Source organism: Drosophila teissieri, chromosome X (genome assembly GCF_016746235.2).
Source record: "Drosophila teissieri strain GT53w chromosome X, Prin_Dtei_1.1, whole genome shotgun sequence".
NCBI classification, from domain to species: Eukaryota; Metazoa; Arthropoda; class Insecta; order Diptera; family Drosophilidae; genus Drosophila; species Drosophila teissieri.
In genome coordinates this window covers 19,211,272-19,236,396 of record NC_053034.1, presented here as the reverse complement: position 1 = coordinate 19,236,396, position 25,125 = coordinate 19,211,272, and the positions used below count along the sequence as shown (strand labels likewise).

The 25,125-nt window shown below is 49.3% G+C and overlaps 9 protein-coding genes across 12 annotated transcripts; 6 read left to right on the top strand and 3 right to left on the bottom strand.

The window, feature by feature from the left end:
- On the top strand, positions 1-4,728 carry LOC122623007. Of its 4 annotated transcripts, none has more exons than XM_043801872.1 (5): positions 1-62; positions 758-1,067; positions 2,067-3,064; positions 3,572-3,640; positions 3,707-4,728. In XM_043801872.1, the coding sequence occupies exons 2-5, from the start codon at positions 1,065-1,067 to the stop codon at positions 4,287-4,289; spliced, it is 1,653 nt and encodes a 550-aa protein (XP_043657807.1). In that variant the 5' UTR covers positions 1-62; positions 758-1,064; the 3' UTR covers positions 4,290-4,728. The 4 variants fall into 4 exon arrangements, with proteins under 4 accessions (XP_043657807.1, XP_043657809.1, XP_043657808.1 ...); XM_043801874.1 differs by having other exon boundaries at positions 24-162; XM_043801873.1 differs by having other exon boundaries at positions 27-183.
- LOC122623006 (probable RNA-binding protein CG14230) lies at positions 4,724-6,777 on the bottom strand. Its single transcript, XM_043801869.1, has 4 exons — positions 6,534-6,777; positions 6,184-6,473; positions 5,037-6,123; positions 4,724-4,975 (listed from the first exon to the last, which is right to left on the bottom strand). The coding sequence occupies exons 1-4, from the start codon at positions 6,709-6,711 to the stop codon at positions 4,809-4,811; spliced, it is 1,722 nt and encodes a 573-aa protein (XP_043657804.1). The 5' UTR covers positions 6,712-6,777; the 3' UTR covers positions 4,724-4,808.
- A 220-nt stretch (positions 6,778-6,997) lies between these two features.
- LOC122623946 (Golgi resident protein GCP60) lies at positions 6,998-9,120 on the top strand. The gene is made up of 4 exons (XM_043803345.1): positions 6,998-7,249; positions 7,305-7,732; positions 7,934-8,380; positions 8,438-9,120. The coding sequence occupies exons 1-4, from the start codon at positions 7,117-7,119 to the stop codon at positions 8,855-8,857; spliced, it is 1,428 nt and encodes a 475-aa protein (XP_043659280.1). The 5' UTR covers positions 6,998-7,116; the 3' UTR covers positions 8,858-9,120.
- Positions 9,121-9,302: 182 nt separating this feature from the next.
- On the top strand, positions 9,303-11,086 carry LOC122624234 (probable tRNA N6-adenosine threonylcarbamoyltransferase, mitochondrial). Its single transcript, XM_043803713.1, has 2 exons — positions 9,303-9,546; positions 9,601-11,086. The coding sequence occupies exons 1-2, from the start codon at positions 9,362-9,364 to the stop codon at positions 10,643-10,645; spliced, it is 1,230 nt and encodes a 409-aa protein (XP_043659648.1). The 5' UTR covers positions 9,303-9,361; the 3' UTR covers positions 10,646-11,086.
- A 1,287-nt stretch (positions 11,087-12,373) lies between these two features.
- Positions 12,374-14,005, bottom strand: LOC122625377 (cdc42 homolog). The gene is made up of 3 exons (XM_043805529.1): positions 13,849-14,005; positions 12,840-13,150; positions 12,374-12,779 (listed from the first exon to the last, which is right to left on the bottom strand). The coding sequence occupies exons 2-3, from the start codon at positions 13,125-13,127 to the stop codon at positions 12,492-12,494; spliced, it is 576 nt and encodes a 191-aa protein (XP_043661464.1). The 5' UTR covers positions 13,128-13,150; positions 13,849-14,005; the 3' UTR covers positions 12,374-12,491.
- A 130-nt stretch (positions 14,006-14,135) lies between these two features.
- LOC122625378 lies at positions 14,136-15,230 on the top strand. The gene is made up of 2 exons (XM_043805530.1): positions 14,136-14,463; positions 14,523-15,230. Exons 1-2 carry the CDS (start codon positions 14,441-14,443, stop codon positions 14,836-14,838), a joined length of 339 nt encoding a protein of 112 aa, XP_043661465.1. The 5' UTR covers positions 14,136-14,440; the 3' UTR covers positions 14,839-15,230.
- A 732-nt stretch (positions 15,231-15,962) lies between these two features.
- LOC122623259 (moesin/ezrin/radixin homolog 2) lies at positions 15,963-18,826 on the top strand. The gene is made up of 5 exons (XM_043802306.1): positions 15,963-16,017; positions 16,205-17,149; positions 17,208-17,417; positions 17,508-17,744; positions 17,807-18,826. Exons 2-5 carry the CDS (start codon positions 16,493-16,495, stop codon positions 18,611-18,613), a joined length of 1,911 nt encoding a protein of 636 aa, XP_043658241.1. The 5' UTR covers positions 15,963-16,017; positions 16,205-16,492; the 3' UTR covers positions 18,614-18,826.
- A 972-nt stretch (positions 18,827-19,798) lies between these two features.
- LOC122624273 (serine protease grass) lies at positions 19,799-20,840 on the top strand. Its single transcript, XM_043803764.1, has 4 exons — positions 19,799-20,018; positions 20,089-20,131; positions 20,194-20,381; positions 20,446-20,840. Exons 1-4 carry the CDS (start codon positions 19,799-19,801, stop codon positions 20,838-20,840), a joined length of 846 nt encoding a protein of 281 aa, XP_043659699.1.
- Positions 20,841-21,022: 182 nt separating this feature from the next.
- Positions 21,023-24,973, bottom strand: LOC122625338 (ubiquilin-1). The gene is made up of 3 exons (XM_043805452.1): positions 24,694-24,973; positions 22,823-24,308; positions 21,023-22,754 (listed from the first exon to the last, which is right to left on the bottom strand). The coding sequence occupies exons 1-3, from the start codon at positions 24,787-24,789 to the stop codon at positions 22,678-22,680; spliced, it is 1,659 nt and encodes a 552-aa protein (XP_043661387.1). The 5' UTR covers positions 24,790-24,973; the 3' UTR covers positions 21,023-22,677.
- Between the last annotated feature and the right edge of the window lie 152 nt (positions 24,974-25,125).

The window sequence follows — 25,125 nt, the reverse complement described above, 5'->3', positions numbered from 1 at the left end:
GTTTGGTTTGGTTAGTTTTAGTTGGTTAGTTGGAATCTCAGGACGGCAGACTACGGAGAACGGTAAATCGCGTGCAGCGTTGTCCGGAGAAAGAGAATTGCGCGCGCGTTTGCTATTCTCTTCTTTCTTCTTCACTGTACTTTTCTCTCAGTGCAAATGCAGGTCAGCGAAAGCTTCTCGTGCGTGAGTGAAATGGATAGAGCCCAGAGAGGGGCGGTGTGAGTGAGTGCGCGAAACAAGGATGAATGGCAGAAAGAAGAACAACAACAAAAGAGCAGGGACGTGCAAGCAACAACAACAGCAACAGTAGCAAAGAAAGAGCTTTGGTGAAAAATAGTGGCAGCTCTGCATAACTGTAAAAGTGCCCGCTAACTGTAAATGTTCGCACGGATATTCGTATTCGTGAGTAAGAACGCAGAGGGACACATGTGCATCTGATTTTGTGATTTGTGTTTTCACTTCTTTTTTTTTGTGTTTCTGGCGCTTGATTTGTGTTTTTTTTAGTTTGTTTTTTCGCGTTTTTTGTCGACGTTGCCGTAGCCGATGAGCCGCCGTCTAAGGCTAAAAGGTTAACTTCTAAATATTAATAGTCGTTGTCGGTTTGTTGTCAACAACAAAATTCGAGTAACGCCAAAAACAACAAAGAACAAGAACGTTCGTTGATTTCGATTTTGTTTCGGCTTTTGTTTCCGTTTCGGTATATTGTGCTCTAACAAATGTTGTTTTTGTTGTGATTCGATTTTCTTTATTTTCTTAGACACGCATACACACACACGCACAATCGCCGCGCTTTAGCCATTAACCGTTAAGTGCCGCAAGGTTACACTGCGTTCACACTAGTTACATTTGAAATGCAAACGCCGCCAGTCTACCGCAGAATCCGCAACAACAACAAAAGAAGCAACAACAACAAGCACAGCCGGAGAGTCCGCCATTGAAACACTCGCAAGAATCCGCAGCGGATCGGAGAAGAGGCCAGCAGAAAGACAAGATCCCCATCCAGCATTGCGCCTGCTCAGCAGAATCGGGCCATCCAGAAGCTGCTGACAACACAGAATTCCCAAATGGTAAGCCAAGTGAGATCAGCTTCCAGGCAAATAGCGCAGTATGTGTGAACAGTGGGAGCAAAGATAGATTCGCCCAGATACGGAAGTGCTGCAGATCCGATCCGAATGCCACAGCCTCTGCACGGAGCGCAATCTCCGGCAGTGACAATCCGAGAATATCTGCGAAACCAATTTCGCCGCGCTTAGTCATCATCGGCAGCTCATCTCTGGCGGGGGAATATTTTGTAGAATCTAGGCGGCATGAATGAGTTTTGACCATCAGCAAGAAGATACACAAACACTTGTGGTCAAAACCATAAGGGCACGACCATTTCTTGGCAAGTTCGGGAAATAATATTGAAGTTAAAAGCTAGAGTTCATAATAGGTATGAAATATTTACATATCTTAGTTTTGAATATCTTAGGATTGAATTGAAATATAGAAATTATTGTGACAAACGATAGGGGTTTTCTAAGCAACTGTCAATTCCTATTTATAAAAGATACTTATACATATGTATGTACATACATATGTAGCTATGTTTCGACCAATAACTAAAATAAATTTGTTAAAAAATAATTATGATTTAAAATTAATAAAAGCATATTTAACAAGAACCATTGCGCTTCAACGGTTATGCCCAAATAGTTTATCATTTATTTTGTACGTATGTATTTATGTATGTACATTGGATTAGATTTTCATATATGAATCATATTTGTACATGGAAAAATTTTAGGAAAAAAACCCTGTTTTTATGAGCTTTTCAACGTTGTAGAACGTCCATTTTTGTGCCTATTCGACCTATTAATTATTTAGACTAATTAATAATTAGAAACTTACGAGACAAATAAGCTTGTTGATTATTTTCATTTAATCTATGTTTATTAGTATATGATAAGTGGTAGTAGTCGTTTCTTATTTGTTTTTAATTATCCTGTTGGGGCTTGTATTCTCCTATTAAACTCTTTTACTACGAACCCTAATGTGCTAACCGAAATCACTGATCCTCCCTGCAGGAGACAAAGAATCCCCCGCCGGTGACGAGCAGCTATCACCACCAGCGGGCGCCGCGGACGCCGGAGTCGTACTTCAACGTGCCGGAATCGGTGGCCCTGCTGAACATCGTCAAGTCGGAGCGCATCCAGAGCGCGTTCCAGTCGAACCGGAAGAACCATGCCAGCGTGTGGGAGATGGTGGCCGAGGTGCTCAACCGCTTCAGTGCCCGGAAGCGGACGGCCAAGCAGTGCTGCAACCGGTACGAGAACCTTAAGAAGATCTACACGCAGCTGAAGAAGAATCCCGAGCGCCACGTCCGCCGCAACTGGCCATACATGTTCCTCTTCAAGGAGATCGAGGAGCAGCGCGGCGAGTGCTGGGGATCGAATGGCAAGCGCCTGGCGCTCATAACCAAGAACCACAACGAGCTCTCCTACTACCAGCGCCGGCGGCAGGCGGCCGAGCTGGGAGTGCTGCTCAACAAGGACAACCTCACCCCGCACCAGCACAGCCTCCTGCAAAGCCTTAGCCAGAGCCAAAGCCAGAGCCACTCGCACGCCCACTCAACGGATTCCTCGCAGAGCGGGAGCAAGCTGGAGCGCTTCCTGCCCAACCACTTTGTGGAGACGCAGCTGAGCGAGGTGGCCGGCCCGGTCGGTGGATCCGCATCCGGCGTATCCGGCCTGTCCGCCGGCGGCTTTGACGAGAATCCCCTCCAGATGCAGATGGTTCAAGCAGCTGCTGCCGCTGCCGCCGTGGCCGCCCATAAGCGACATGAGCTCCAGATGGCCAGCGTTGGCGGCGTCCAAATGGCGCCTGAGGACGACGACGAGGATGAGCCCCACCGGCCAGCATTTAAAAACCACCTCCACAGCCTGGGTCATGGCCATGCTCTCGGCTTGGGTCACGCGCCACTGGACGACTCCGGCGAAGCACCCGACTTCGAAAAGGACTGCAATGGAGCACTCAACATGCACCACCAGAACAACAACCACAACGAGAACCACATATCAATGAAGTGAGTAAATGTAGTAATAGTTTATACTAGATTCCTGGAAAACTGTGTAACAGGTAGATAAAGCTTTTTGAATTCCATAAAATATATATGATATCAAGAGCAGATAAGGATCGATAGCCTAGCCGATATGGTAATTTCTGTCTGTCCGTCCAGATCTCGGGAACTATGAAAGATAAAAAGTTTGTTTCAGAACGTTGCCACGCCCACTCTAAGGCCCACAAACAGCAATGGTGTTTCTTAATTTTCTTTATTTTCTTGCCAATTTTCAAGCGAGCTGTAAATCTAAAAGCTTTTGATGGAAAAACTTGGCAATTTTCTTAAAATATACTAAGCACTCAGAAAAAGTTTAAAAGTTACAGGTGGAAAAATTTCCAAACAAAATGGGGTGGCAAATGATTTAATGGTTAATATGTGGAAGTTTACAAAATGTCTTACAACTTGTGCGATTATTGAGTTGTTTCGTTCTTAAGATCCCACCTAAGACTCCCGCTTCTCTGCCGTCCACAGGTCGGAGCCACTTTCGGAGGGGGAATTCAATCCGGACGACATCCAGCTGATGCAGACGAACTACAATGGGTGAGTTCCGGCGGCAGAAGCCACCTCCTTCAACTGTTTTCATTGGCTAAATCCACGTTTGCACAGGGCGCAGAACTACTATTCGCCGGGCATGGATCCGAATATACTGCACCCCGACGTGATCGTCGACACAGACATCCTGTCCGATTGCTCCTCATCGACAACGCTGAAGAAGAAGCGCAAGATGTCCACCTCCACCGACGGCGACAGCACCAATTACGAGCTGATTGAGTACCTGAAGCGGCGCGAGAAGCGGGACGAAGAGTTCCTCAAGCGGATGGATGCGCGCGAGGATCGCCTGATGAACCTGCTGGAGCGCACTGTGGTGGCCATTGAAACGCTGGCCGTAAAGCGGGCACTTTCGTTTCCAGTGGCAATCAAAGAGAACACGCCAGCGACAACCAGACCATTTTCACCGCCACCAGGGGCTCAGTTTGCAGCGCCACCAGCTACACAGGAGCAGCCCAGTCCGGAGCGCAACGGCAATCCGACAGACAGGGGCGGCACCGTTCCCGTCGCGATTGAGGATGCCGCCATTGAGGTGCCCGACGACGGCGATAGCGGTGACGATGCTCAGGTGAAGGACAAGCTGGCCAAGCTGGTACCGAAGGCTGGCGGAGATGACCGGGCGGATGCCAGGCAGACGTAGAATAGAATGCACCCACTACTTTAACATACAGTCGCTCGCTAGATCTACTTAAGACTTCTACCTATAAACCCTCCCTACCACCACTCCCGACCGGATGGCGGAGAGGATACAGTGCCAAAGAAGAGCCATGTCTCGAATTTCAATTGAGATTGCCATTTTTACTTAGAGAATCTACAAACGTGCTTAGCGGACGAAAGAAACTTAATGGAATGTTAGGCACCGCAATTTTTGTTGAAGCGATGATCTTAATTCTCTTAATTAGCTTTTAGTTAGGCGGAATCCCACCTACGGATGCCAAATGAATCTCAACACAGCCGGATTCACACCGCTACGATAATCTAGTTGGAGCTGCAACGGGGCTCAAATGCATTTGTGCAGTAACTAAAGCACAAACATTTCTTTTTTTTTTGTAATCTAGATGAATACATGTACCATTTAAAAAAAAACAAGTGGTTTATTTTACACAGGATTAAGCTTAAATCTAAGGATATTATTTAACCTAGGGATCAGCATAAGCGATTAGTTTTTCGCCTTCTTATTCCGTTGCAGTTTGATGTCCTTGCTGGGCAGGTTTTTCTTTGTCTTGGCGATCTTGTTCGTGATCAGCAACTTCAGCCGGTTCCTCACTTGGTCGTAGTCGGCATGGTCAACCTCCGCCTTCGTGGACTTGAAGAACTTGGCTCCCTCTGCAAAAAGAGACGATCGGTTAGAAAGCAACAGCTAGAACACACAGATTGACGTTCTTACCCTTGAGACGAGGATCGTTTCTGGGTATGAAGAAGGACTCCAATTTGATTTTGTTCTTCTTTTGACTGGACTTCTTCGCTGGCTGCGCCTTGTTCTCCTTGCTGACCTCAAGCTCCTGCTCCGCGTCTTTTGGCTTTGCTTCGACCTCGTCCTCGCTGTCGGACGAGTCGTAGGAGAACGGATTGAGAGTGGCCAGTCCGAGCTTATTGGCAGATGTCTTGCCCACCAGTATCTTCTCCTGGCCCAATTTCTCCAACTGGTCCTGGCGCTTGGCCACCTCCTCCTCCGGGGCGCTGCCAAACATGTCCAACAGGCTGAATCCCTCACCTCGCGTGTTGAGCGAATCCTTTAACGTGTCGGTGACAATGTAAAAGGACGTTTTCGAGACAGGTGCAGCTTCACTGTTGCTCTCATCCGCGACCTTGACTTTGGTCTTGGGAGTCGCCTCCTCCTTGGGCTGCTTTTGGCGCATTAGCTTCTGATGGTCCTCCTTGGCCGGATCGAAGCGCAGCATCTTTTTGTTCTTTGCCGGCTTACCGTCATTATCGTTGGAACTGGTGATCTTGTGTCCTACAACCTGCTCCAGAATGTTCATCTGCCACTTGCGCTCACTCTCCTCCGGCTCAGGCTGATCTTCCTGCTCCGCCTCTTCCTCCTCGTCCACAAAGTTGGATGTGATGCGAAAGCGGGGATCTATACTCTGTTTGCTCTGCATCTCCACCAGACGCTCGCCCTTCTTGCCCTTATGTTGCGGCAGGACGACCTGCTCCTCTTCCTCATCGTCGTCGTTTTCGAACAGATCCCGTTTTTGTACTTTGGTTTTCTGGACGGGCTTGGCCTTCTCCTCCTCCTCCTCGGCGTCGCTGAATTTGATCCTTTTTGCCTGGCTGCCATCGACTGATATCGCGTTCAGCGCCTGCTGGATAGCGGACTTCTTTTGTAGGTGCCCCTGGCGCATCTTGTTAAGCGACTCCTTGCGCTTCTGCTCTGCCTGGCTGACATTGGCGTCCGGCTGCTGTTTGGCTGGCTTGCGGTGCTGCTCGATGACGTGGAGTGGCTTCACGTCGTGCTCCTGCTGTATGACAATCTGTTAAGAAACAAAAGAAATTAGCTGACAATGAGCATGGGGCCCAGAGGGCATGCATACCCTGCCATTGTGCATGGAATTGGCGGCGCGCTTCTTGGTGATCAGCAACTCTGGAGCAACCTCGTCATCGCCGATCTCCTCATCCTCTCCGAATACCCTGCGCTTGTTCTGGCCGCTCTGCACCAGGAGCTGAGAGCTCGGCGTGAACACCTCGGACTCGTCTGGCTCGCCCTGTTCCCGGCGCTGGTTCTCTTCGCGCTCGCGCTTCAGTCGGTCCAAAAACGATTCCTTGGCCAGAGAAACTCGTAGCTTTTCGCCGTGCAACTTCTGCCAGTTGAGCTCGTTGACACCTACAAAACCAAGCTGTGGTTACTCTTTCTGACATCGCCTTCTCCTTCCGGATAACTTACAGTACTGGGCATCATCCGTCTGCACGGTGACAAAAGCAATCACCTTGGTGTCCCCATCCTGCTCCTTGCGCTTTAGATCCACGTGCTCCACGTAGCCGTAGTCCTGGAACAAGTTCTGCAGGTCCGCCTCCGAGGTCCTGGTCGGTAGATCCGCCAGGAAAAACCGAGTGCTGCCCATAATGTGTTTACGCTTGCAGTGCACGTGTAGAATCCAAATCCCGGCAAGAATTGGTGTGAGCCAGTGTGACCGCGGGCAAGTGAAAACAGGTACTTAATATAGCCACTACCTAGTCGAAAGTAATATGTTCCCAAGATTATTATACAGTATTCTAGCAAGTGCAAGCACACTCTCAAGCAGTTTTCAAATTTATTATTCAAACTAACATATGCCCATAAACATTAAGTTTAATAGAAGTAATCCCCATCGTACAGTGTTGTAAAGCGATCAATACGATTTATCTAGACCCGCAGCTGGCTGGTCACACTGGCAGCAGACGTCACAATAAATTCTATTATTTTGTTTTGTTTTGTGCGAAAAGTTTGCAGGCCAGCGAACGTGGACTAGCCCACAAGCAACGGCAGCATGGCGAGCGGGACAAGCGGGACAAACAGCAGCAGCGGAGCGGACCAGTCGACGGACAAGGCACCATCATCAGCAGAGAAGTGGGGCTTCCCTTTGATTGAGCTCTACCGCCTGGCATTTACGTTCTACAAGAGTAAGAAAAAAACTCTCTGCGCTAGCGCTCCAACAGCTAATCTCACATGTTGCAGGGAACTCCGGCAAGGCCATCCACCTGTCGTACGAGGACAACCTCAAGCTGATCGCCTTCAAGCAGCAGGCGGCGCTGGGTCCCTTCAACACAAGTCGCGCCCCGGCGCTGGGCGTCCTGGATGTAATCGGACGCGACCGGCAGCAGCACTGGCAGCTGCTGGGCGAGATCACGCGGGAGCAGGCGATGGAGGGGTTCGTCGACCTGCTGGACACCATGTGCAGCGCCTTTCGACCGTACATTGAGGCCGTGCGGCAGGATCGCGATGAGACGCTGCGCAAGGAGCTGCGCCTAATGGAGCAGGAGAAGGAGGCACGCGAGCGGCAGGAGAACGCCCAGCAGGAGCTGCTCGAGGAGGGTTACAAGGAGGAGCTGCAGCGCCGCCAGCTACAGGATGCCCTCAACAAGCAGACGTACCAACAGTTTAAGGTAGCCCATCGATTTTTTCCACAACACGCCGGCCCTCTGCACCTGTTGTTGTTCTGCTCAATAATGCATGATAATTACTAGGTGCTCGCTCGGCCTTGGCTACGCTGTCTGCTATTGAAAAGGGGTCATGACCCAGTTCTCAGGCAATTGCATGCCTGTTCCTGTTCCATTAACTAACCCTTTGTAACACTCCTTCCACAGCTGTACGCCGAGAAGCAGTTCCCCGGGAACCCCGAACAGCAGGCCGTGCTTATCCACCAGCTGCAGCGTGAGCACTATCACCAGTACATGCAGCAGCTTCATCTTCAGAACCAGAACACGGAGGACAAGAGCCATCAGGAAGAAGAGAACGCCCCTGGCAATAACAACAACAGCACCACCGACTTGCCCAACGCCATGGAGGGACTGAAGCTCGGTGAGGTCGAGACCCAGCAGCAGCAGCAGCAGCTGGCCGAGGAGCAGCACGGGCATGTGGAGCAGACGGAGGGCGTTGGGCAGGATCATCTTGGCGAGGAAGAGTACGACGACTACGTCACGATCTGCCCGGCCAAGATCTGGACTCGTCCCGACATCGAGCAGTTTAAGACTGAGGTGTCTGCCGGCGATGGCGATGGAGTCATCACTATTGGACACGGCGACACGGTGACGGTATGTTCCACTTATCTAATTACGAGTAGGGCGGATATTGACTGCCACAATTTGCAGGTCCGTGTGCCCACCAACATGAACGGCAAGTGCATCTTCTGGGAGTTCGCCACGGACAGTTATGACATCGGCTTCGGCATCTACTTCGAGTGGGCCAAGCCCGTGACCAACGAGGTGACCGTGCATGTGAGCGACTCCGACGAGGACGAGGACTGCGTGGACGAGGACTACCTGTCCACCACCGAGGACCTGGAGTCGGGCTCGCTGTCGCAGGAGCGCGGTGCGGTGAACAACCCGACTGCTGCCCCCAAGGCACCCATTTCCATTATCGTGCCCATCTATCGGCGGGAGTGCTACAACGAGGTGTACGTGGGCTCCCACTCCTATCCGGGCGAGGGCGTCTATTTGCTGAAGTTCGACAACAGCTACAGCATCTGGCGCAACAAGACGCTGTACTACCGCGTCTATTACGAGCGTTAAGAGGCCAAAATGTATTTACTATCCACTAATTTAGAAGAATCCTATCTCTGTACGAACGGCTCATGTGCAAGTCCGGAATAATCTGTATGTGCGTGTGGTTTGGTTTTACGTGTGCGTCAATGCAACTCCGGGAAACAAACAAGGGGAAAAGAGCGTGGCGTTGTCCGACTAAACCAATATTATTTATTATTTAGTTGTAACCGACGAAGACAAGTCCAAAATTCAATTCGAAAATAATAAACCAATATAAAGACAACTGTAAATAATCACTTTTGAAATATCTCTGCTCCTTAATCAATAATAAATGGTACGCAACATTCACATAGGAAACTTATTCATACGATAAAAGTGTTATTAGCAACTTTGAGGACTGTTACTAAATCTCTTTGTACAAAACAAAAAATCAAATTTTTAAGAATTTTGCTCGTGTAAAGGGGCCCTGCCGCAACGGTCCCATAATTTACTGGTTGTGCTTTCTATCGCCGCCTGGTCACACTGGCCATTATGCATGCACTTCGTAATTTAGCCGGCAATGGAAAAGCAAATGCGTTTGGCGGAGGGATCAGGCGCCGCTTCAGCTATGTCCTGGGCATCGAGACTTCCTGCGACGACACGGGCATCGCCATCGTGGACACCACAGGCCGGGTGAGGGCAAATGTGTTGGAGTCGCAACAGGAGTTCCACACCCGGTGAGTGCGCACATCTCCACAAGCGAAACAAACGGTGAACAGACTTCATTGCAGCTACGGAGGCATCATCCCACCTAGGGCACAGGATCTGCACCGCGCCCGCATCGAGTCCGCTTATCAGCGCTGCCTGGCAGAGGCGCAATTGAAGCCGGAGCAACTGACGGCCATCGCTGTGACCACGCGACCCGGGTTGCCGCTGAGCTTGCTGGTGGGCGTGCGCTTCGCACGGCACCTGGCCCGTCGCCTCCAGAAGCCCCTGCTGCCCGTTCATCACATGGAGGCCCACGCGCTGCAGTCCCGCATGGAACATCCGGAACAGATCGGCTTCCCTTTCCTCTGCTTGCTGGCCAGCGGTGGCCACTGTCAGTTGGTGGTGGTTAACGGGCCTGGTCGCCTGACGCTTCTTGGCCAAACACTGGACGATGCGCCCGGCGAGGCCTTCGACAAGATCGGCCGGCGGCTGCGACTGCACATCCTGCCGGAGTATCGTCTGTGGAACGGAGGACGGGCCATTGAGCACGCCGCCCAGCTGGCAAGCGATCCGCTAGCGTTCGAGTTTCCGCTACCACTCGCTCAGCAGCGTAACTGCAACTTCAGCTTCGCCGGCATCAAGAACAATTCCTTCCGCGCCATTCGGGCGCGCGAGCGTGCTGAGCGGACGCCTCCGGACGGAGTCATCAGCAACTATGGCGACTTCTGCGCCGGCCTGCTGCGTGCGGTCAGCCGGCACCTTATGCACCGCACCCAGCGCGCAATCGAGTACTGCCTCCTGCCGCAGATGCAGCTCTTCGGTGACACCCCGCCCACGCTGGTCATGTCCGGCGGTGTGGCCAATAACGATGCCATATACGCCAACATCGCCCACCTAGCCGCGCAGTACGGGTGCAGGAGCTTTCGGCCATCCAAGCGGTACTGCTCCGACAACGGCGTCATGATCGCCTGGCACGGCGTTGAGCAACTCCTGCAGGATAAAGAGGCCAGCCTTCGCTTCGACTACGACCGCATTGATATTCAGGGCAGCGCGGGATTCGCCGAGTCCCACGAGGAAGCTGTCACGGCGGCGGCACTCAAATGCAAGTGGATACAACCACTGGGTTGACCATTAGCTCCGGTTATGTTTGATATGTTCTCACAAAATGATGGGGTATAGTTTCAGTAATAAATGAACACTTGTTGTTGTTGAATCCTTTTTGTGTGATTCCCAGTCGAAAATATTCATCACATTCCGCACATAAATAATAATCCGTTTTACAAGTATAATGTGCCATGTCTCCTTGTTCAAAGCCAACTTTTTAGCTCTAATCGCTCCAGAGATCTCGACGTTTATACGAACGGACAAAGAGACATGGCCAGATCGACTTGTCCCAGACCAAAATATATACCTTATGGGATGGGAAAAGCTTTCCTCTGCCTTTTGGATACTTTTCCACGAATATTATATTCCCAACAAGTGACTGATATTACTGATATCTCGTTCATATAAAAGCGAACACCCACAAATACCTGTGCCATTACTCACCTCACCGATTTATGGATGGTATATAAAAATCGCAGTGCCATACTGTTCTATATCCATAATACATATACAAGAATGATCGGTTGCTCTGCACAAATTACTTGAGTATCTTGGTCGTTTGTCCCCTTTTTCATTGTAGGCAAGACAGTAAATGGTTTCGTTTTGGATTGTGTTTTATTATAAGATATTATCTGAAATCAATAATGTTAAATCACTAAGATCTAGAAAAAAAATGTAAAAATTGATAATGTATACATATAAAAATATTAAAAAATGCATTAGTTCGTATTTTCCTTTCATCTTTGTCGTTTGTTGCTGAACTACAATACAAATTTTTTTGCTTTTGCTGTTGCCGTTGTTTTATTGTTTGTTATACTTTATGGATTATACATATTTAAATATATACTTTTATATAGATTGTAGATTTCAGATGTGTGTTTGTGGTTGCAACGCCTAGTTCTGTTCTTGCTTCTCTGGTTGTTTCTTTACCTTTTTTATTTGTATTTTCATTTAATTTACTTTTAATCATATTTCAATACTCATACGCTTAGTTTTATTACATAATAAGCTTCACTTTCATATTTGCATGCTAGCGAATTCCATCCTACCTCCGTTGTTTGAACATTACGCGATCAGATCAGTTATCATAAATATTTAATATAATCCTCGCACTTTGCCTGCTTCTCACGTTGCTCTTGGGACTATATATGTTTTCATCGACTGAGGCAAAACGAAAAATTGCATGGTTCTTTTCGGATCCCCCCATTCTGTTCTGGATTGTTTTGTTTATCGTAAATGTATATTTTGTTTGTTGCCTCTCCTTAATCCTTGTATATATATAAAGAAATATATATAAATCATTTGTTTTCGCTATACTGATATTGTGTTTCCTCTCTTTACTTAATTCGAAAATTGCGCCAAAAACATGTTTGCGAGCAGAAGTGAAATCGGTTGGGTTTCAATTCGATTTCACCTGCTGGGCGGGGCTGCATTGGCTGCGATTGGATCCTGGCTGGGATTGGGGCTGAAGCTTGTGGGGCGGAAGACTGTCCCGAGTTGAAAGCAACTGCCCAGTCGCCTGGCACATTCGGCAAATCAAAGAAACCGGCCAAAATCCAGGGTAATAAGAGCTCCAAGGTTGGAGCACGGATAGTACTGACACAGATACGATGACGCACGTAGGGAGCGACACAGAAAGGGTGAGTGAGAGTGGGACACAGGCAGATGGAGGGGAGAAGTAGCTCATGGAGTACTGGGATGGACTGCGCTCCGGCAGAAACGATTGCAGAATAACATAAATCAAAACATACATAAAATATATATATGGCTATATATTGAACGCTTCTCGACGATGGGAGGCTGGGAAGGAGTCATTGCGATAGTAGAAAGCCAGAATGAAAGGGATACCGCGTGTGGGGGGAAAGAAGAATTATAAGAATTTGCACTTCCTTTTCTTTGTGGGCTCTGGTGGCTCCAGGGCGGCGAGGATGGCCTCGTCGAATACATTTTTCAGGCCCTTCTGTGTCAAGGCCGAGCACTCCACGTACTTGACGGCCTTCAGCTCCTTGGCCAGCTTCTCGCCCTGCTCCATGGTGATGGGCTTCTGCTTGTTCTTGGCCAGCTTCTCCAGCGTGCTGGTCTCGTCGCGCAGATCAATCTGCGTGCCCACCAGCAGGAACGGTGTCTTTTGGCAATGGTGTGTGATCTCGGGCACCCACTGCAATTTAAAATGACACAATTATAGACTCGCCATAGTGGGGATTAGTTGCGTACGTACCTTCTCCTTGACGTTCTCGAAGGAACTGGGACTGACCACCGAAAAGCAGACCAGGAAGACATCCGTCTGGGGATAGGAAAGCGGACGCAGCCGATCGTAGTCCTCCTGTCCGGCCGTATCGAACAGACCCAGTGTGTAGGGCTCGCCGCCGATCATCACGGTGACCGCATAGTTGTCGAACACCGTGGGCACGTACTCCGATGGGAACTTGTTGGTTGTGTACGAGATGAGCAGGCATGTCTTACCCACAGCTCCATCGCCAACGACCACGCACTTGATGGTTTGCATGTTGTGCAGAGGGGTGATGACTCCTGCGGATTAGTGGGGGTTAGTAGCCGGATTAGAGTGGGGGATGACTAGTGGGTGCGGTCCCGACCGCTCCTCCTTCCCGCTCCTGCTCCTGCCAGAGTGACCGTTCGCCAGCGGCGGCGCCTTATCTATGAGGAGCGGAGCCCAGGAGAGCGGGCGGCAGTGTGTGCAATGTACATATCTGGGCAGAACGATGACTCAAGCCGAAGAAAGAACGGAAAGAATGGAAAGCAACGGCGCACACAGATAAGCCGGACGGGCATCAAAAAATTCTGATTGGACACACACACACACACGCGCAGGGGCGCAGCGAGTACGGCGGCTTGCTGTTGTGTGTGTGCGGTGCGTGTTCACTTGCTTAGATGCAGTTTTTAGCTGCACTATTACTGGCTGTATGGTGGTTTCTTCGGTCACGGGACTGGCCGCACAGTCAGCTGCTGGAGCTGCCCCGTTTTCCGCCGTAATTATCAGTTACAGCTAGATTGTAAATGGGAATTGCGGACGAAAAACTAATGAATTTTGGAACCAATTATTTATCACACACGCACACTGCTGCACGGACCACACGCACACATGCACACACATACAGGCAGGCCCGTCATCGACAATTCGTTTTCATTCACTTTTTACTGGGTAGTTTTAAGGCGTTGCGATCTATTCGACGGATGCTCGTTGCGGACACATTTACCACCGTACTTACAGTTTAGTGAAATTTGCAACCGCTGTCGAATCTGTTTCGTTTTCCGCTTTTCTGGGCTGGGCTCGATTCGATACGTACGGAAAACTACTATTTCCTTTTGTGTTCGTGTTCTCTCTCTCCAGCGAGATGTTTGCGTGCGAGTGACTAGCGCGGCGTTGCCACCTTGTCCCAACGCTCTGACCCGGCACCTGAAGTTGGTATTTTCGGTAATAGAATGCTTATAGAACATTCAGACTTTTTGCTAGATGTCACTGTGACAACTGTAGAATTCAAGTAGTCTTTACCGCACATCTGTCAAAACTATTCAAGTAACATATTTTTCCATTGCACAATTTAATCACTAGTTTCTTAACAAACATCTTAAATTGTCCACTGGTTCGGTTAATCTAATAATATGATGAAAGCAAACTTCAAATATTAGCGGTATATGTAGCACATCTCTTGGTATCTTTCTCAGCCGATTTCGAACTTTTCGAGGTCACACTGGTGGAAGTGACTGTTGTGAAGGGAGAAGAGCACAGGACGGGGCAGAACAAAACAATAGACCAATAGGAACCGAAGCCAACTCACTGAACTGGCCCCCGGGATCGGAATGGCTGGATTTTTGGAGACAAGGTGAGTCCGACCAAGGGGCTGAGCTCAGCGCTGACCAAACGCACTCCATTCCGCCACAGAAAGCGCAGCCGGGAGGACGACCTGGCCTGCGAGTCGACGCCCCTGTCGAAGCGAATCAACAACCTGCATCTGAACTACGATGACGGAAACAGCAGCAGCAGCAGCAGCTGCAGCATTCCGACACTGTCGGGAGGAGGAGCCAATGTAGCTGGCGGCCCTGGTGGCTCCGGTGGCCCCGATGCTGCCGGAAACGGCGTGGCGACCGGATACGAGTACAACCCAGAACTGGGAGCCGAACAGAACCCATTTTACTACGAGAAGAACAAGATGCTTTACGACCTGCACGTCGAGCGCATCAAGCGGAGCAGCCACTAGCTAGTGACCATGTATTCCGGTGTACGAGTCCAAGTCCAAGCACCGCCATTAAAGTGCCAACCCGAGTTCTCTGCAACAACACTCTGTAGTGGAAATTTAGCGTAGTTCGCCTCCGTTCATCCTACTGTGCCCACGGATTTGGATATCTGGATCTGTGTCTGGATCTGGAATTCAAATCCTCAACACTTGCGTTTGTGTGATAAACATTGTTTACTTGCATGGCATTAGCATCGCCCCGGATGCATCCACATAATAATAACTCTAGAAATCGAGCTAAGACTCCCCCAAACACGCACATAAATATGTATAGGCTAAGTTCCTCGGTTACCATCCCTTCAATATGTATTTATAATCCTGCATATACATATATTCTAAGAATAATCTAAGAAAAACTCAACCTTTTCTTATTTTCCTATTTCGGTCAAATATGATGTCCAGTTGGGATCGGTATGGTAGTAGTACCTTTGCTGAGTCGGTGGAGGTGGAAAACAATCTACGGGGACCTGATAAAACGCAAACTGGACTCTTAATATTATTCTTTCATTTTTCATATACGCTTCTGCCCATGACATATTTTGTCTATTTAGGTTTTTGGAGCATTAGTCCACAATACAAGCACATACTTAACATTCATAAAATAATTGATCTTTAAATTAAATATTGCGCTCAAGGACACAATTTCCCCACTTCGACACTATTCAAACTTTTAAATGCGTATTTGTGCATCAATAGGGTGGCAACTTCATTTAGAAATTTGTGGTCTTTTTGTTTATGAAATATATGGTAATATCGTTTCAGTCGTCCGCAGCATCCAAATTCGCGGTTTTTTAACAATAAACTTTCATTGGATAATTCTAGTGAATAGGCAATTCGAGATATATTTTGGTATTTTACCACAATTTTGCGATTTTTTTTTAAACTTCGAAAAATGGAAAGCTAAGGAATTAATATGTTTTCAAGTTCATATATTGACTTTTTAAAGTTTTATGAGGTTTGAGATGGACAGTTTAAAGTATTTTATTACTACCGTAAAATTTTAAAGGAATCACCCTACTAAATATACAAGGAGTCTGCTAAGGAAGTTTTTTCCCCAGCCCACGGCTGGTCACACTGTCTGTGTTTATGCCGCGCATATCGGGAAATGGTCGTACAATTGCGATTTGCTGTGCAAATTATCGAGTAAGTTGCCTATTATCGCAATCCATCGATGAGTAATCTCTTCTGCCGACCTCCCAATCATTTTTCACCCCAAAGGAGCTGAGTGGAACTGCGTAAAGTGTGCGCCAGGATGCCGTTGCCACACAGTTCACAAATCGCGACCGCGCATAAACGAAGCGCCTTACTCTTTCTTTCTTTCCGCTCGCAGCCTTCAGCCCAAAATTGCCATTGCCCGGAGCATCGAATTGGCTGCAAAATGAGGCAGTCCGCGATTGGTGAGGACCGCAGGAGCAGCAACCACGAATCGGGCCACTAGCTGGCACAGGAGCAGCCGGATCAGAAGGACCAAGGATCATAATAGCAGGAGCAAGGGCAGCAACAAGTCCCTCTGCACGCAACAGGTTACCACGAATTGCCCACAAGGGCACTCAGTTCCGATTCCAATCCAATTGCATCTCACGCATCACATCCAACAACAACACATCACATAATCGCGATGAGCCCGTTCGGCTCCAAGAAGAACCGCTCCCTGTCGGTGCGGGTGAGCACCTTCGACTCGGAGCTGGAGTTTAACCTGGAGCCGCGTGCCTCCGGCCAGGATCTGTTCGACCTGGTGTGCCGCACCATCGGTCTGCGCGAGTCCTGGTACTTCGGGCTGCAGTACGTCGATACCCGCAGCAACGTGTCCTGGCTGAAGATGGAGAAGCGGGTGCGCGACCAGCGCGTTGAGCTGCACGCCAGTAACAATGTGTACGTGTTTAGCTTCTATGCCAAGTTCTTTCCGGAGAACGTCAGCGAGGAGCTGATCCAGGAGATCACGCAGCACCTGTTCTTCCTGCAGGTCAAGCAGAGCATCCTCTCCATGGACATCTACTGCCGCCCGGAGGCGTCCGTGCTGCTGGCCTCCTACGCGGTGCACGTGCAGTACGGTCCGTACGACTACGAGACCTACAAGGACGGCATGCTGGCTGGGGGTGAGCTCCTGCCCAAGGGGGTGACCGACCAGTACCAGATGACGCCCGAGATGTGGGAGGAACGCATCAAGACGTGGTATATGGACCATGAGCCCATGACGCGCGACGAGGTGGAGATGGAGTACCTGAAGATTGCTCAGGACCTGGACATGTACGGCGTAAACTATTTTCCTATTACGGTGAGAGCCTTAATTTCCGAGATTCGTATCTGAAACTAATCCTTTGTCTACCCATCAGAATAAGAACAAAACCAAATTGTGGTTGGGCGTCACCTCTGTGGGCCTGAACATCTACGACGAGCGCGATAAGCTAACGCCAAAGACCACGTTCCAGTGGAACGAGATACGGCACGTCAGCTTCGACGACAAGAAGTTCACCATTCGCCTGGTGGATGCCAAGGTCTCGAATTTTATATTTTACTCGCAGGACCTCCACATCAACAAGATGGTAAGGGTAGCTAGCTCTAACAACTGAAATGGATGTTTTTATTATTGAACTTCCCATATTCATACTACATTTGTTCCGTGTTCTTTGCAGATTCTTGACCTGTGCAAGGGCAACCACGATCTATATATGCGCCGCCGTAAGCCGGACACCATGGAAATCCAGCAGATGAAGGCCCAAGCCAAGGAGGAGAAGCAACGCCGCCAGATCGAACGCAAGAAGTTTATCAGGGAAAAGAAGCTGCGCGAGAAGGCGGAGCACGAGCGCTACGAGCTGGAGAAGAGCATGGAGCACCTGCAAAACGAGATGCGCATGGCCAACGACGCCCTGGTAAAAATGCCTCCACCTAATGGCTTCTGATGTATAATATTGTGTATCTTCCTGTATCCCAGCGGCGTTCCGAAGAGACCAAGGAGCTGTACTTCGAGAAGAGTCGTGTCAACGAGGAGCAGATGCAGCTGACCGAGTGCAAGGCAAACCACTTCAAGACGGAAATGGACCGGCTGCGCGAGCGACAGATGAAGATCGAGCGGGAGAAGCACGACCTGGAGAAGAAGATTCGCGACGCCGACTTCTATGTCCACCAGCTGACAGTGGAGAACGACAAGCGTGAGGCCGAGACTGAGAAGCTGCGCAAGGAGCTGATCTGCGCCAAAATGGCGGAGCGCGAGGCCACCGCTCGCTTGCTAGACTTCCTCAACAGCGGGCGCAAGTCCTCCACGGACAGCCTACTAACCGCCTCCAGTGTGTCCCACGCAGCCAACACGGCGTCCAGCATGGCGGCCATCAGCACGCCCTCCCTAATCACCAGTAGCTCAACCAATGACTTGGAGACCGCCGGCGGCGCCGAGCTGACCACCCACTCGTCGCACTACCTGGTTCAAGGAGACAATTCCAGCGGCATTTCGGACGACTTCGAGCCCAAGGAGTTCATCCTTACCGACAACGAGATGGAGCAGATCACCAACGAGATGGAGCGCAACCACCTCGACTATCTGCGCAACTCCAAGAAGCAGGTGCAAAACCAACTGCAGACACTGCGCTCCGAGATCGCGCCGCACAAGATTGAGGAGAACCAGAGCAACCTGGACATCCTAAGCGAGGCGCAGATCAAGGCCGGCGAGAACAAATACTCCACGCTCAAGAAGCTCAAGTCCGGCTCGACCAAGGCGCGCGTGGCCTTCTTCGAGGAGCTCTGACCTCCTCCGCCTCCGTCGCCTTCACATCCCCATCCGCCGACATGACTAATCCCCTATCTAGCTGTACGATATTTGGTGTGTGTGCATGTGCGCGTGCTAGAGTGAATGAGTGCCTTAACCGTAGTTGTACTATACCTTACTATAACATACTATACTAAATGTCTTTCGATTGTTCGCTCAAGCCGCTGCTGTAATAAACCAATTGCAAACGTACATACATGTATAAGCGCATGTAAAAGTTATGTTCAGACTTTGTCCGAATGTTGATACCTTTCTTATCCACAGGATTTCGTTCTTCTTGCCGTACGGATTTCTAGTAGTTAAGTTTGTAAGTTGATTGCGATTTTACTCAAAATAAAGCATCAAGCATTGCGGTTAAACGTTCGAATTCCTTTTATTATTGACGTTACGTTGATGCTGCAATTCGATTTAAGGCCTAATTCCTCTTAAAAATGGTCGGTTGACCAGGCACTCTTATCTGACCATTCACAGCTTCCAATGTAGATAAGCGTAGCGGAAATGCCGGAAGTTTATTAATCGGAGTGACGACCGAAGATGTCATTATGCCCTCCACTTCACTTTCACTTTTATTCGAGGTGGTCCCAACAAGATAGAACTCATAATTGTATGACATATGATTACATTTTTGAAGAGCACAAAATTCCTTTCGCATTCTGCGTCGTCATAGCGATTTTTAAAAGAAATAAAAGAAATGTATCTATCAATTTACTATAACTTTTTAAGACAGGCAGATCACTTGAGGCTATAGGGTTTTAAATGAGAAGAGTACTCCGTTTCTTTTCCACCATCAGTGTATCTTTCTCTAATCCAAGACCGTTTCCTTTGTTTTATGTGCATAAGGTTTCCAAATTTACGTAGGTAATAATAATAATAGAAGCTTATTTAAAGTTTAAATGGAATATGAGGTTCGAGTATCAAAAAAAAAGTGTCATATTTCAAATGAAATGAACGTCCCAAAATGTATTTCTGTTATTCCAACTAATCAAAAACTCATCAATTTTTTATGAGAAAAGTGCGTAAATGTATGGATATGGAGTGATATGTGTCATATGTTCCAAAATTTAGCCGAATTTGTATCTTTCGCAGAAGCGAAGAACTCCCGATAAGGGCCATATTTAAGTCAATGGCGCGGGGTTTAGATTTCAGTCCAGGTTTAGAGCTACAATGGGAAAAGTAATAGCGGCAGTCCTGATCCTTGGCTTCCTGTTTCTAGGGTCCCAAGAAGGATCGGCTTCCCTGCTCGACACGGAATGCGGAATGCGCGGATTGCGGCACATTTTGAAGATGCACGATGGTACCGAGAATGATAGACAGGCGAATCCTTGGATGGTTTCGCTAATAGTGAACGGCGAGGTCAAATGCAGTGGCTCTCTCATCAACGATCGTGAGTGTTTCAATCAAATGATGAATGAGGGTTATTTTATTCACGCAAGGCGATCTTTGAACTATTACAGGAATTGTTTTGACGGCAGCCCATTGCGTATTCAATGATGAAATGTAAGTCCTCCATTGTCATGCAGGTGTGTTGGCAGCTCATTTCCAAATCTCTCTTCCTGCAGGCATGTGCACTTTGGTACAACCTTTTCGTTCGACCGACGGAATCCTGGAGTCCTGCAGGAATCCTGCAGGGCGGATGCAAATTGTGTTAGGGTCGACAAGAAGATCGTTCCCTCGCAATTCAGAGAACGACAACACCTACAGTACGACATAGCCCTACTTCGGATGCAGCATGCGGTGCAGTACTCAGGTAATTAAGTGGCCTATCTAGCCGGGGCACTCCAAAGTCTGAACCAGAACTGCCTTTCTCCTAGACGTTGTCCGCCCAATATGCCTGCTCAAAAATGAGCCAGCCGTTGCCCGATTCCACATCACTAGCTGGGGCAAAACTGAAGAAGGCTACCCCCTCATCCCACGGGTACTAGTGACAGACGATGTGAAGCGCATTGATCGCCAGCTTTGCAGCCGGAAGTTCCAGTGGCCGGTGGACGAGTCCCAGATATGCGTCCGCAGTAAGACGAGCAATGCGTGCCGAGGGGATTCCGGTGGCCCCATGAGCGCGGAGATACTGCACATGGGCAGGTATCGCACCTTCCAGTTCGGCATCATCAGCTACGGGTTGGGTTCCTGTGCAGGCTTAAATGTCTGCACCAATGTCACTCACTACATGGACTGGATCGTGAGTGTTCTGGCTAGCTCGTCGGCTTGAGCATTACGCGTGGTGAAACTAGTTTTTATTTTAATTTATCTTGTACGTATAAGCTGCAGTAAAGGCAAGAAATGTCAATTAAAAAGTACTAGCTACTAATTATGCGCAGACTCAACAGCTGAAGTGGGTGAGCTGGAATTCGGGTGCATTGGAAGTGGATGATAGTAAAACACGAAGGTGGCTATAATCTAAAACCAAAGTAGCTTTATTACTGTTTTAAAACATGTGATCATTTTACATTCAATTACTTTGTCTCACCACTTCCTTAACTAAACAAATAAACGTAGTTCCGATCGCCTTCGAATCGGTACAGCTCCACTGCCACTACCGCTACCACCAGCCCACTAGCCCATTAGCCCACCAGACCAGCCACCCAGTCGCACGATGAAGTCGGCTCACCTGAGGAGCGAGGCTATGTGGTGGTGGCACTTACAGGGTATACACTGAATTCATAGCTTATATAAACGGTGAGCGCACAAAGGAAAGCGTTTCGAAAGTGTGTGATTGACGCATGGTCGGATGTGATCGGAAATAATCGAAAATGGGAACCCAAATAGTCGGCTATAGGCATACGAAAGCTTAGAGTAAATTACATTACAAATTATTGTTGGGGATTCTCTCTTTACTAAGGAGTTTTAAATAGTTTTACGTCTTTTGTTAACACCATGGAATATTTTGATATATATATATATATCTATATACACACATTAACTTACAGTAGATATCGTTAGCATGCAATTGCTTGTGTGCAACAACTTTTTACATTTGTATTCCTCTGAAAACGGGATGGGATAAATAACGCTTGGAGATTGCTCTTATATTAACGAATCGATAACCATTTTGATTGACTACTTGTATTGCTTGTATGCATTTCATAGCATATTCGCATGTAAGCATAAAGCCGATATCTACTGTACGTTGTCCCGTTTGCAGTTGTGTTATTTCCAGAACGTTTTCGGATCACGAGAAAGAGGAGGGGAATCAGAAGGACTGCCGCTGTAACCACCACTAGCACCCGACTAAAACTAGACTGCCTGACCAGAGCACAGGATACTACCTTATCAGCCCCTAGAGCCTCTGATCTCTGCACCATCCTTGCACATTGGAACAGCGGCGCGGTCACGCTCTCTCTTGAGCACAAAACTGGAATTCACATGTGTTTACGACAAAATAGTTACATTATCAATGACAAAAGAGCACAAACCCGTTTAAGTTTATTGAAAATCAACGAAGTTCTCAGATAGGGTAAATGCGTGAAACATTTCGGTTGAAGTGTGTGTGTGTGTGTGTGTGTTTGTCTGGGTCTGGGCGTGCAAAACTATGCATTATGTATGCATATTCTAGTTGGTGTTCGGTTAACACATTTCCGCTTTAAGGATTCTCAGGTGTCTAACAGAGCGTTCGGTTCTATCCGAGCTCTCGAAAAGTAAATAATTAAAAAAAATGATATCAACTACGCAAGTGCTGACACTTTGGTATGCGATCTCTATCTAACATTCTCACCGCGACATATCATCCATCTATCTCTAGTATCTCTCCGTTCTCAAGGCTCCTATGCTCGTGTGGAGCCGTCTGCTTGTGTTTTAGGGGTGATGGTGTGGTGGTATGTTGGCATGTGGGTGGGTATGAAGGATTCAAGATATTTCCCGCTTGATGGGGAAACAAGCGATCAGCAGCGCTGACCGTGGAATTTGTGGGCGGGGTGTTTGGGAAAAGGACCCGTCCCCCTTTCTCATCGTGTTCTCGTTCGCGTTCTCCAGGGCTGTGGTGGTAGATATAGATGTAGTTCGTAGATATATAGACAGGTTGTGTACAGTTTGGAAATGGCTTAGCGTTGTTAACTCAAGGACAACTGGTTGAGGGACAGCAGTCGCTCTACCGCCGCATTGATGTCCCCGAAGGTGGCGATCAGAGCTGTAAATCACAAGAGTGCGGATTAGAATGGTGAACGCCAGGTGGCCAGGGCCCACTAAGACACTCACCCTGCAAGTTGGCATCCCGGTTACCAAAGCCCATCGCGTTCAACTGCTCCAGCTGCGACTGGTAGCGCACCTCCGGCGGCTGTGTGCTGTCCGTGTTGTTCGACATCCCGTTAAGCATGCGCATCATGAAGTCGTTAAAGAGCTGCGCGTTGGGACCACCGCCCGGAGCCAGGCTTGGGCCGCCGGTGCCGGTGTTGCCAGCGTTGAGGCCGCTGCTCGGCGAGACGTTGTTGGTGCTGGCGCCGCTGTTGCCCCCGCTCCCATCGCCGCTGGCTGGATCCGTTGCGGAGCCGGCACCCGGTGGTGGGGGTGGAATGCCTAGGGTGCCTACCAGACCTGGGGCGGCGCTGCGCAGCTGCTCCATGCCCTGCTGGATCTGCAGGATGGCGTTCATTGCGTCCGGGTTGGTCAGCATGTTCATCACCTCGGGATTCTGCATTTGGGCCATAAACTGCGGCATCATCTGGCGTACCTGCTCCTGCAGGGCGGGGTTGTTAGACAAAAGCGGACTGCTGCTCAGCAAGCGCGAGGCCATGTCCGGGTCCTGGGACATGGACTCCATCATGGAACGCGTGTACGGCGCGTTCAGCAGGTTCTGCATCATGGCTGGGTTGTCGGCCATCTGCTGGAGCAGGCTTCGCATGGCCGGCGTGTTGAGCACATTGTTTGGTGGCAGATCCCCCGTCCGATTGCCGGCGCCGGAGCCACTGCCTGTGCCATTGGTTGCCGAATTGGCACCGCCACCGCCCCACGGATTCGGCAAGGGATTGCGGTTTTCGGTGCCCTGCTGTGGATTGATGCCGGCTCCAGAGCCTCCGCCGTCGACTAGGCCGGCAAAGGGGTTGCGCCCAAAAGATTCCGTGGCCGCGTTCATCATTGGCTCCTGGATGTCGCGGTAGATGCGCTGCAGGGCGCTGTAGCCGCCCGGCACCGACTCCAGGTTCGACATGGCCCGGTCGTGCGAGCGCATCAGCTCCTGCAGCATCGAGGGATTGCGGGCCAGCTCCATAGTCTGGCGCAGCAGGTCCGGATTGTTAAGCATGTGCGAGATCTCGGGATTGCGCTGCATCAGGTCTTGCATCTGCGGATTGGACGTGATCAGCTGGCGCATGGTATCCGGGTTGTTCATCATCTGCTGCACCAGCGGGTTGTCCATGAGGGAGCGCAGCATGTCGCTGTTGTTGAGCAGCTCGTTCTGCATGCGCGCCTGAAGGTCCATAAAGGTGTTTGAACCGGCTCCAAGTGCCTCCATTCCGGCCAGGCCACCGAATTGGTTCAGGCCAAAGGGCGTTTGGCGCACGTCAGCCGGCTGGCGGGCCGGCACCTCGTTGTTGCGCGTCGGCGCCTTAATCACCAGATGCACTGTCAGGTTGTCCTTGATGTTGTGCATCTTGAGCGTGTCCGTGTCCTTCATAATTTTGCCGGCAAAAATGAGCACGAGCTGCTCGGGCTCCGCCTCGAACTTTTGTGCAACCAGAATTTTGAACTGTGGGGCGAGAATGGTGTGATTGTTGTCATTATTATGGCCCATGATCTAGTTCCCCTTTCAATTAAATGTGTCTTCCTATGCCCCTGCTTCAATTTATGTGGGTTAATGGGTGTTGTGTGGTGTGTGGAAGAACCACCCTTCTCGGTGGCTACGCGCCCAGCGAGCACTGTACTGTGCAAAGTGCACTGTACCAGACCAGCTGCGTGTGTTGTGTGCGGCTTAGGCAAAGTGCACTGTACCGCGATTACGGGCACTAATTGCCCAATACTTTGGGGGTGTGGGCAAAGAGCAGGGGTGAGTGAGTCCATCGCTATGAATGGAAAGGGCCAGAAGGTTTTGGATACCCACCTGCAACCAGGCGGGTCACGCGCTTCGTACTCACATCTTTTATTCCAGAATCTTCGTCAACCTCGACCGTTTTCTTGTCCTTTGGCGTTTTTACAACCACGTTGATGCGCTTGCTGCCGCCTTCCGCCATTTCGATGGTGTAGTTGTTGTGTTCTCGTTTAGTTCTATTTGCGCCGATTTAGCTTGTTTTTTCTAGATGTTGTCACGTCTGTAATTTTTCTGTGTTCTGGATAGATACGTGTTTTCAAACTAAACTATTTCCCATTTGATGAAAAGTAATTCGTCACTTTCTCACTCACACGCACACACACACACTCACGCTCGGTTTCGATTTTGACATTTACACACGCCAGGGCTGACGTATCGTCAATCGATATATCGATAGCAGGTAATTGAAGCGTCGAACGAATTTTAGCCGCTGCCAAGCCGTCTGCTCTGTTTGAAAACATGTTTGGCAGAGGCCGTT

Bases quoted from the DNA above. Each gene is read 5' to 3' on its own strand.
- LOC122623259 (XM_043802306.1), top strand. From the start codon at position 16,493: ATGAGCCCGTTCGGCTCCAAGAAGAACCGCTCCCTGTCGGTGCGGGTG. The intron at 17,418-17,507 runs GTAAGGGTAGCT...TGTTCTTTGCAG, and splicing joins ACCTCCACATCAACAAGATG to ATTCTTGACCTGTGCAAGGG. The intron at 17,745-17,806 runs GTAAAAATGCCT...CCTGTATCCCAG, and splicing joins GCATGGCCAACGACGCCCTG to CGGCGTTCCGAAGAGACCAA.
- LOC122623946 (XM_043803345.1), top strand. From the start codon at position 7,117: ATGGCGAGCGGGACAAGCGGGACAAACAGCAGCAGCGGAGCGGACCAG. The intron at 7,250-7,304 runs GTAAGAAAAAAA...CACATGTTGCAG, and splicing joins GGCATTTACGTTCTACAAGA to GGAACTCCGGCAAGGCCATC. The intron at 7,733-7,933 runs GTAGCCCATCGA...CTCCTTCCACAG, and splicing joins AGACGTACCAACAGTTTAAG to CTGTACGCCGAGAAGCAGTT.
- LOC122623006 (XM_043801869.1), bottom strand. From the start codon at position 6,711: ATGGGCAGCACTCGGTTTTTCCTGGCGGATCTACCGACCAGGACCTCG. The intron at 6,124-6,183 runs GTATGCATGCCC...GTTTCTTAACAG, and splicing joins ATTCCATGCACAATGGCAGG to ATTGTCATACAGCAGGAGCA. The intron at 4,976-5,036 runs GTAAGAACGTCA...CTCTTTTTGCAG, and splicing joins AAACGATCCTCGTCTCAAGG to AGGGAGCCAAGTTCTTCAAG.
- LOC122625338 (XM_043805452.1), bottom strand. From the start codon at position 24,789: ATGGCGGAAGGCGGCAGCAAGCGCATCAACGTGGTTGTAAAAACGCCA. The intron at 24,309-24,693 runs GTGAGTACGAAG...CTCGCCCCACAG, and splicing joins AAGATTCTGGAATAAAAGAT to TTCAAAATTCTGGTTGCACA. The intron at 22,755-22,822 runs GTGAGTGTCTTA...TGTGATTTACAG, and splicing joins CCGGGATGCCAACTTGCAGG to CTCTGATCGCCACCTTCGGG.
- LOC122624234 (XM_043803713.1), top strand. From the start codon at position 9,362: ATGCATGCACTTCGTAATTTAGCCGGCAATGGAAAAGCAAATGCGTTT. The intron at 9,547-9,600 runs GTGAGTGCGCAC...ACTTCATTGCAG, and splicing joins CAACAGGAGTTCCACACCCG to CTACGGAGGCATCATCCCAC.
- LOC122624273 (XM_043803764.1), top strand. From the start codon at position 19,799: ATGGGAAAAGTAATAGCGGCAGTCCTGATCCTTGGCTTCCTGTTTCTA. The intron at 20,019-20,088 runs GTGAGTGTTTCA...GAACTATTACAG, and splicing joins TGGCTCTCTCATCAACGATC to GAATTGTTTTGACGGCAGCC. The intron at 20,382-20,445 runs GTAATTAAGTGG...CCTTTCTCCTAG, and splicing joins GCATGCGGTGCAGTACTCAG to ACGTTGTCCGCCCAATATGC.
- LOC122623007 (XM_043801872.1), top strand. The intron at 3,065-3,571 runs GTGAGTAAATGT...TGCCGTCCACAG, and splicing joins GAGAACCACATATCAATGAA to GTCGGAGCCACTTTCGGAGG. The intron at 3,641-3,706 runs GTGAGTTCCGGC...ACGTTTGCACAG, and splicing joins ATGCAGACGAACTACAATGG to GGCGCAGAACTACTATTCGC.
- LOC122625378 (XM_043805530.1), top strand. From the start codon at position 14,441: ATGGCTGGATTTTTGGAGACAAG. The intron at 14,464-14,522 runs GTGAGTCCGACC...ATTCCGCCACAG, and splicing joins GCTGGATTTTTGGAGACAAG to AAAGCGCAGCCGGGAGGACG.
- LOC122625377 (XM_043805529.1), bottom strand. From the start codon at position 13,127: ATGCAAACCATCAAGTGCGTGGTCGTTGGCGATGGAGCTGTGGGTAAG. The intron at 12,780-12,839 runs GTACGTACGCAA...TTTAAATTGCAG, and splicing joins TCGAGAACGTCAAGGAGAAG to TGGGTGCCCGAGATCACACA.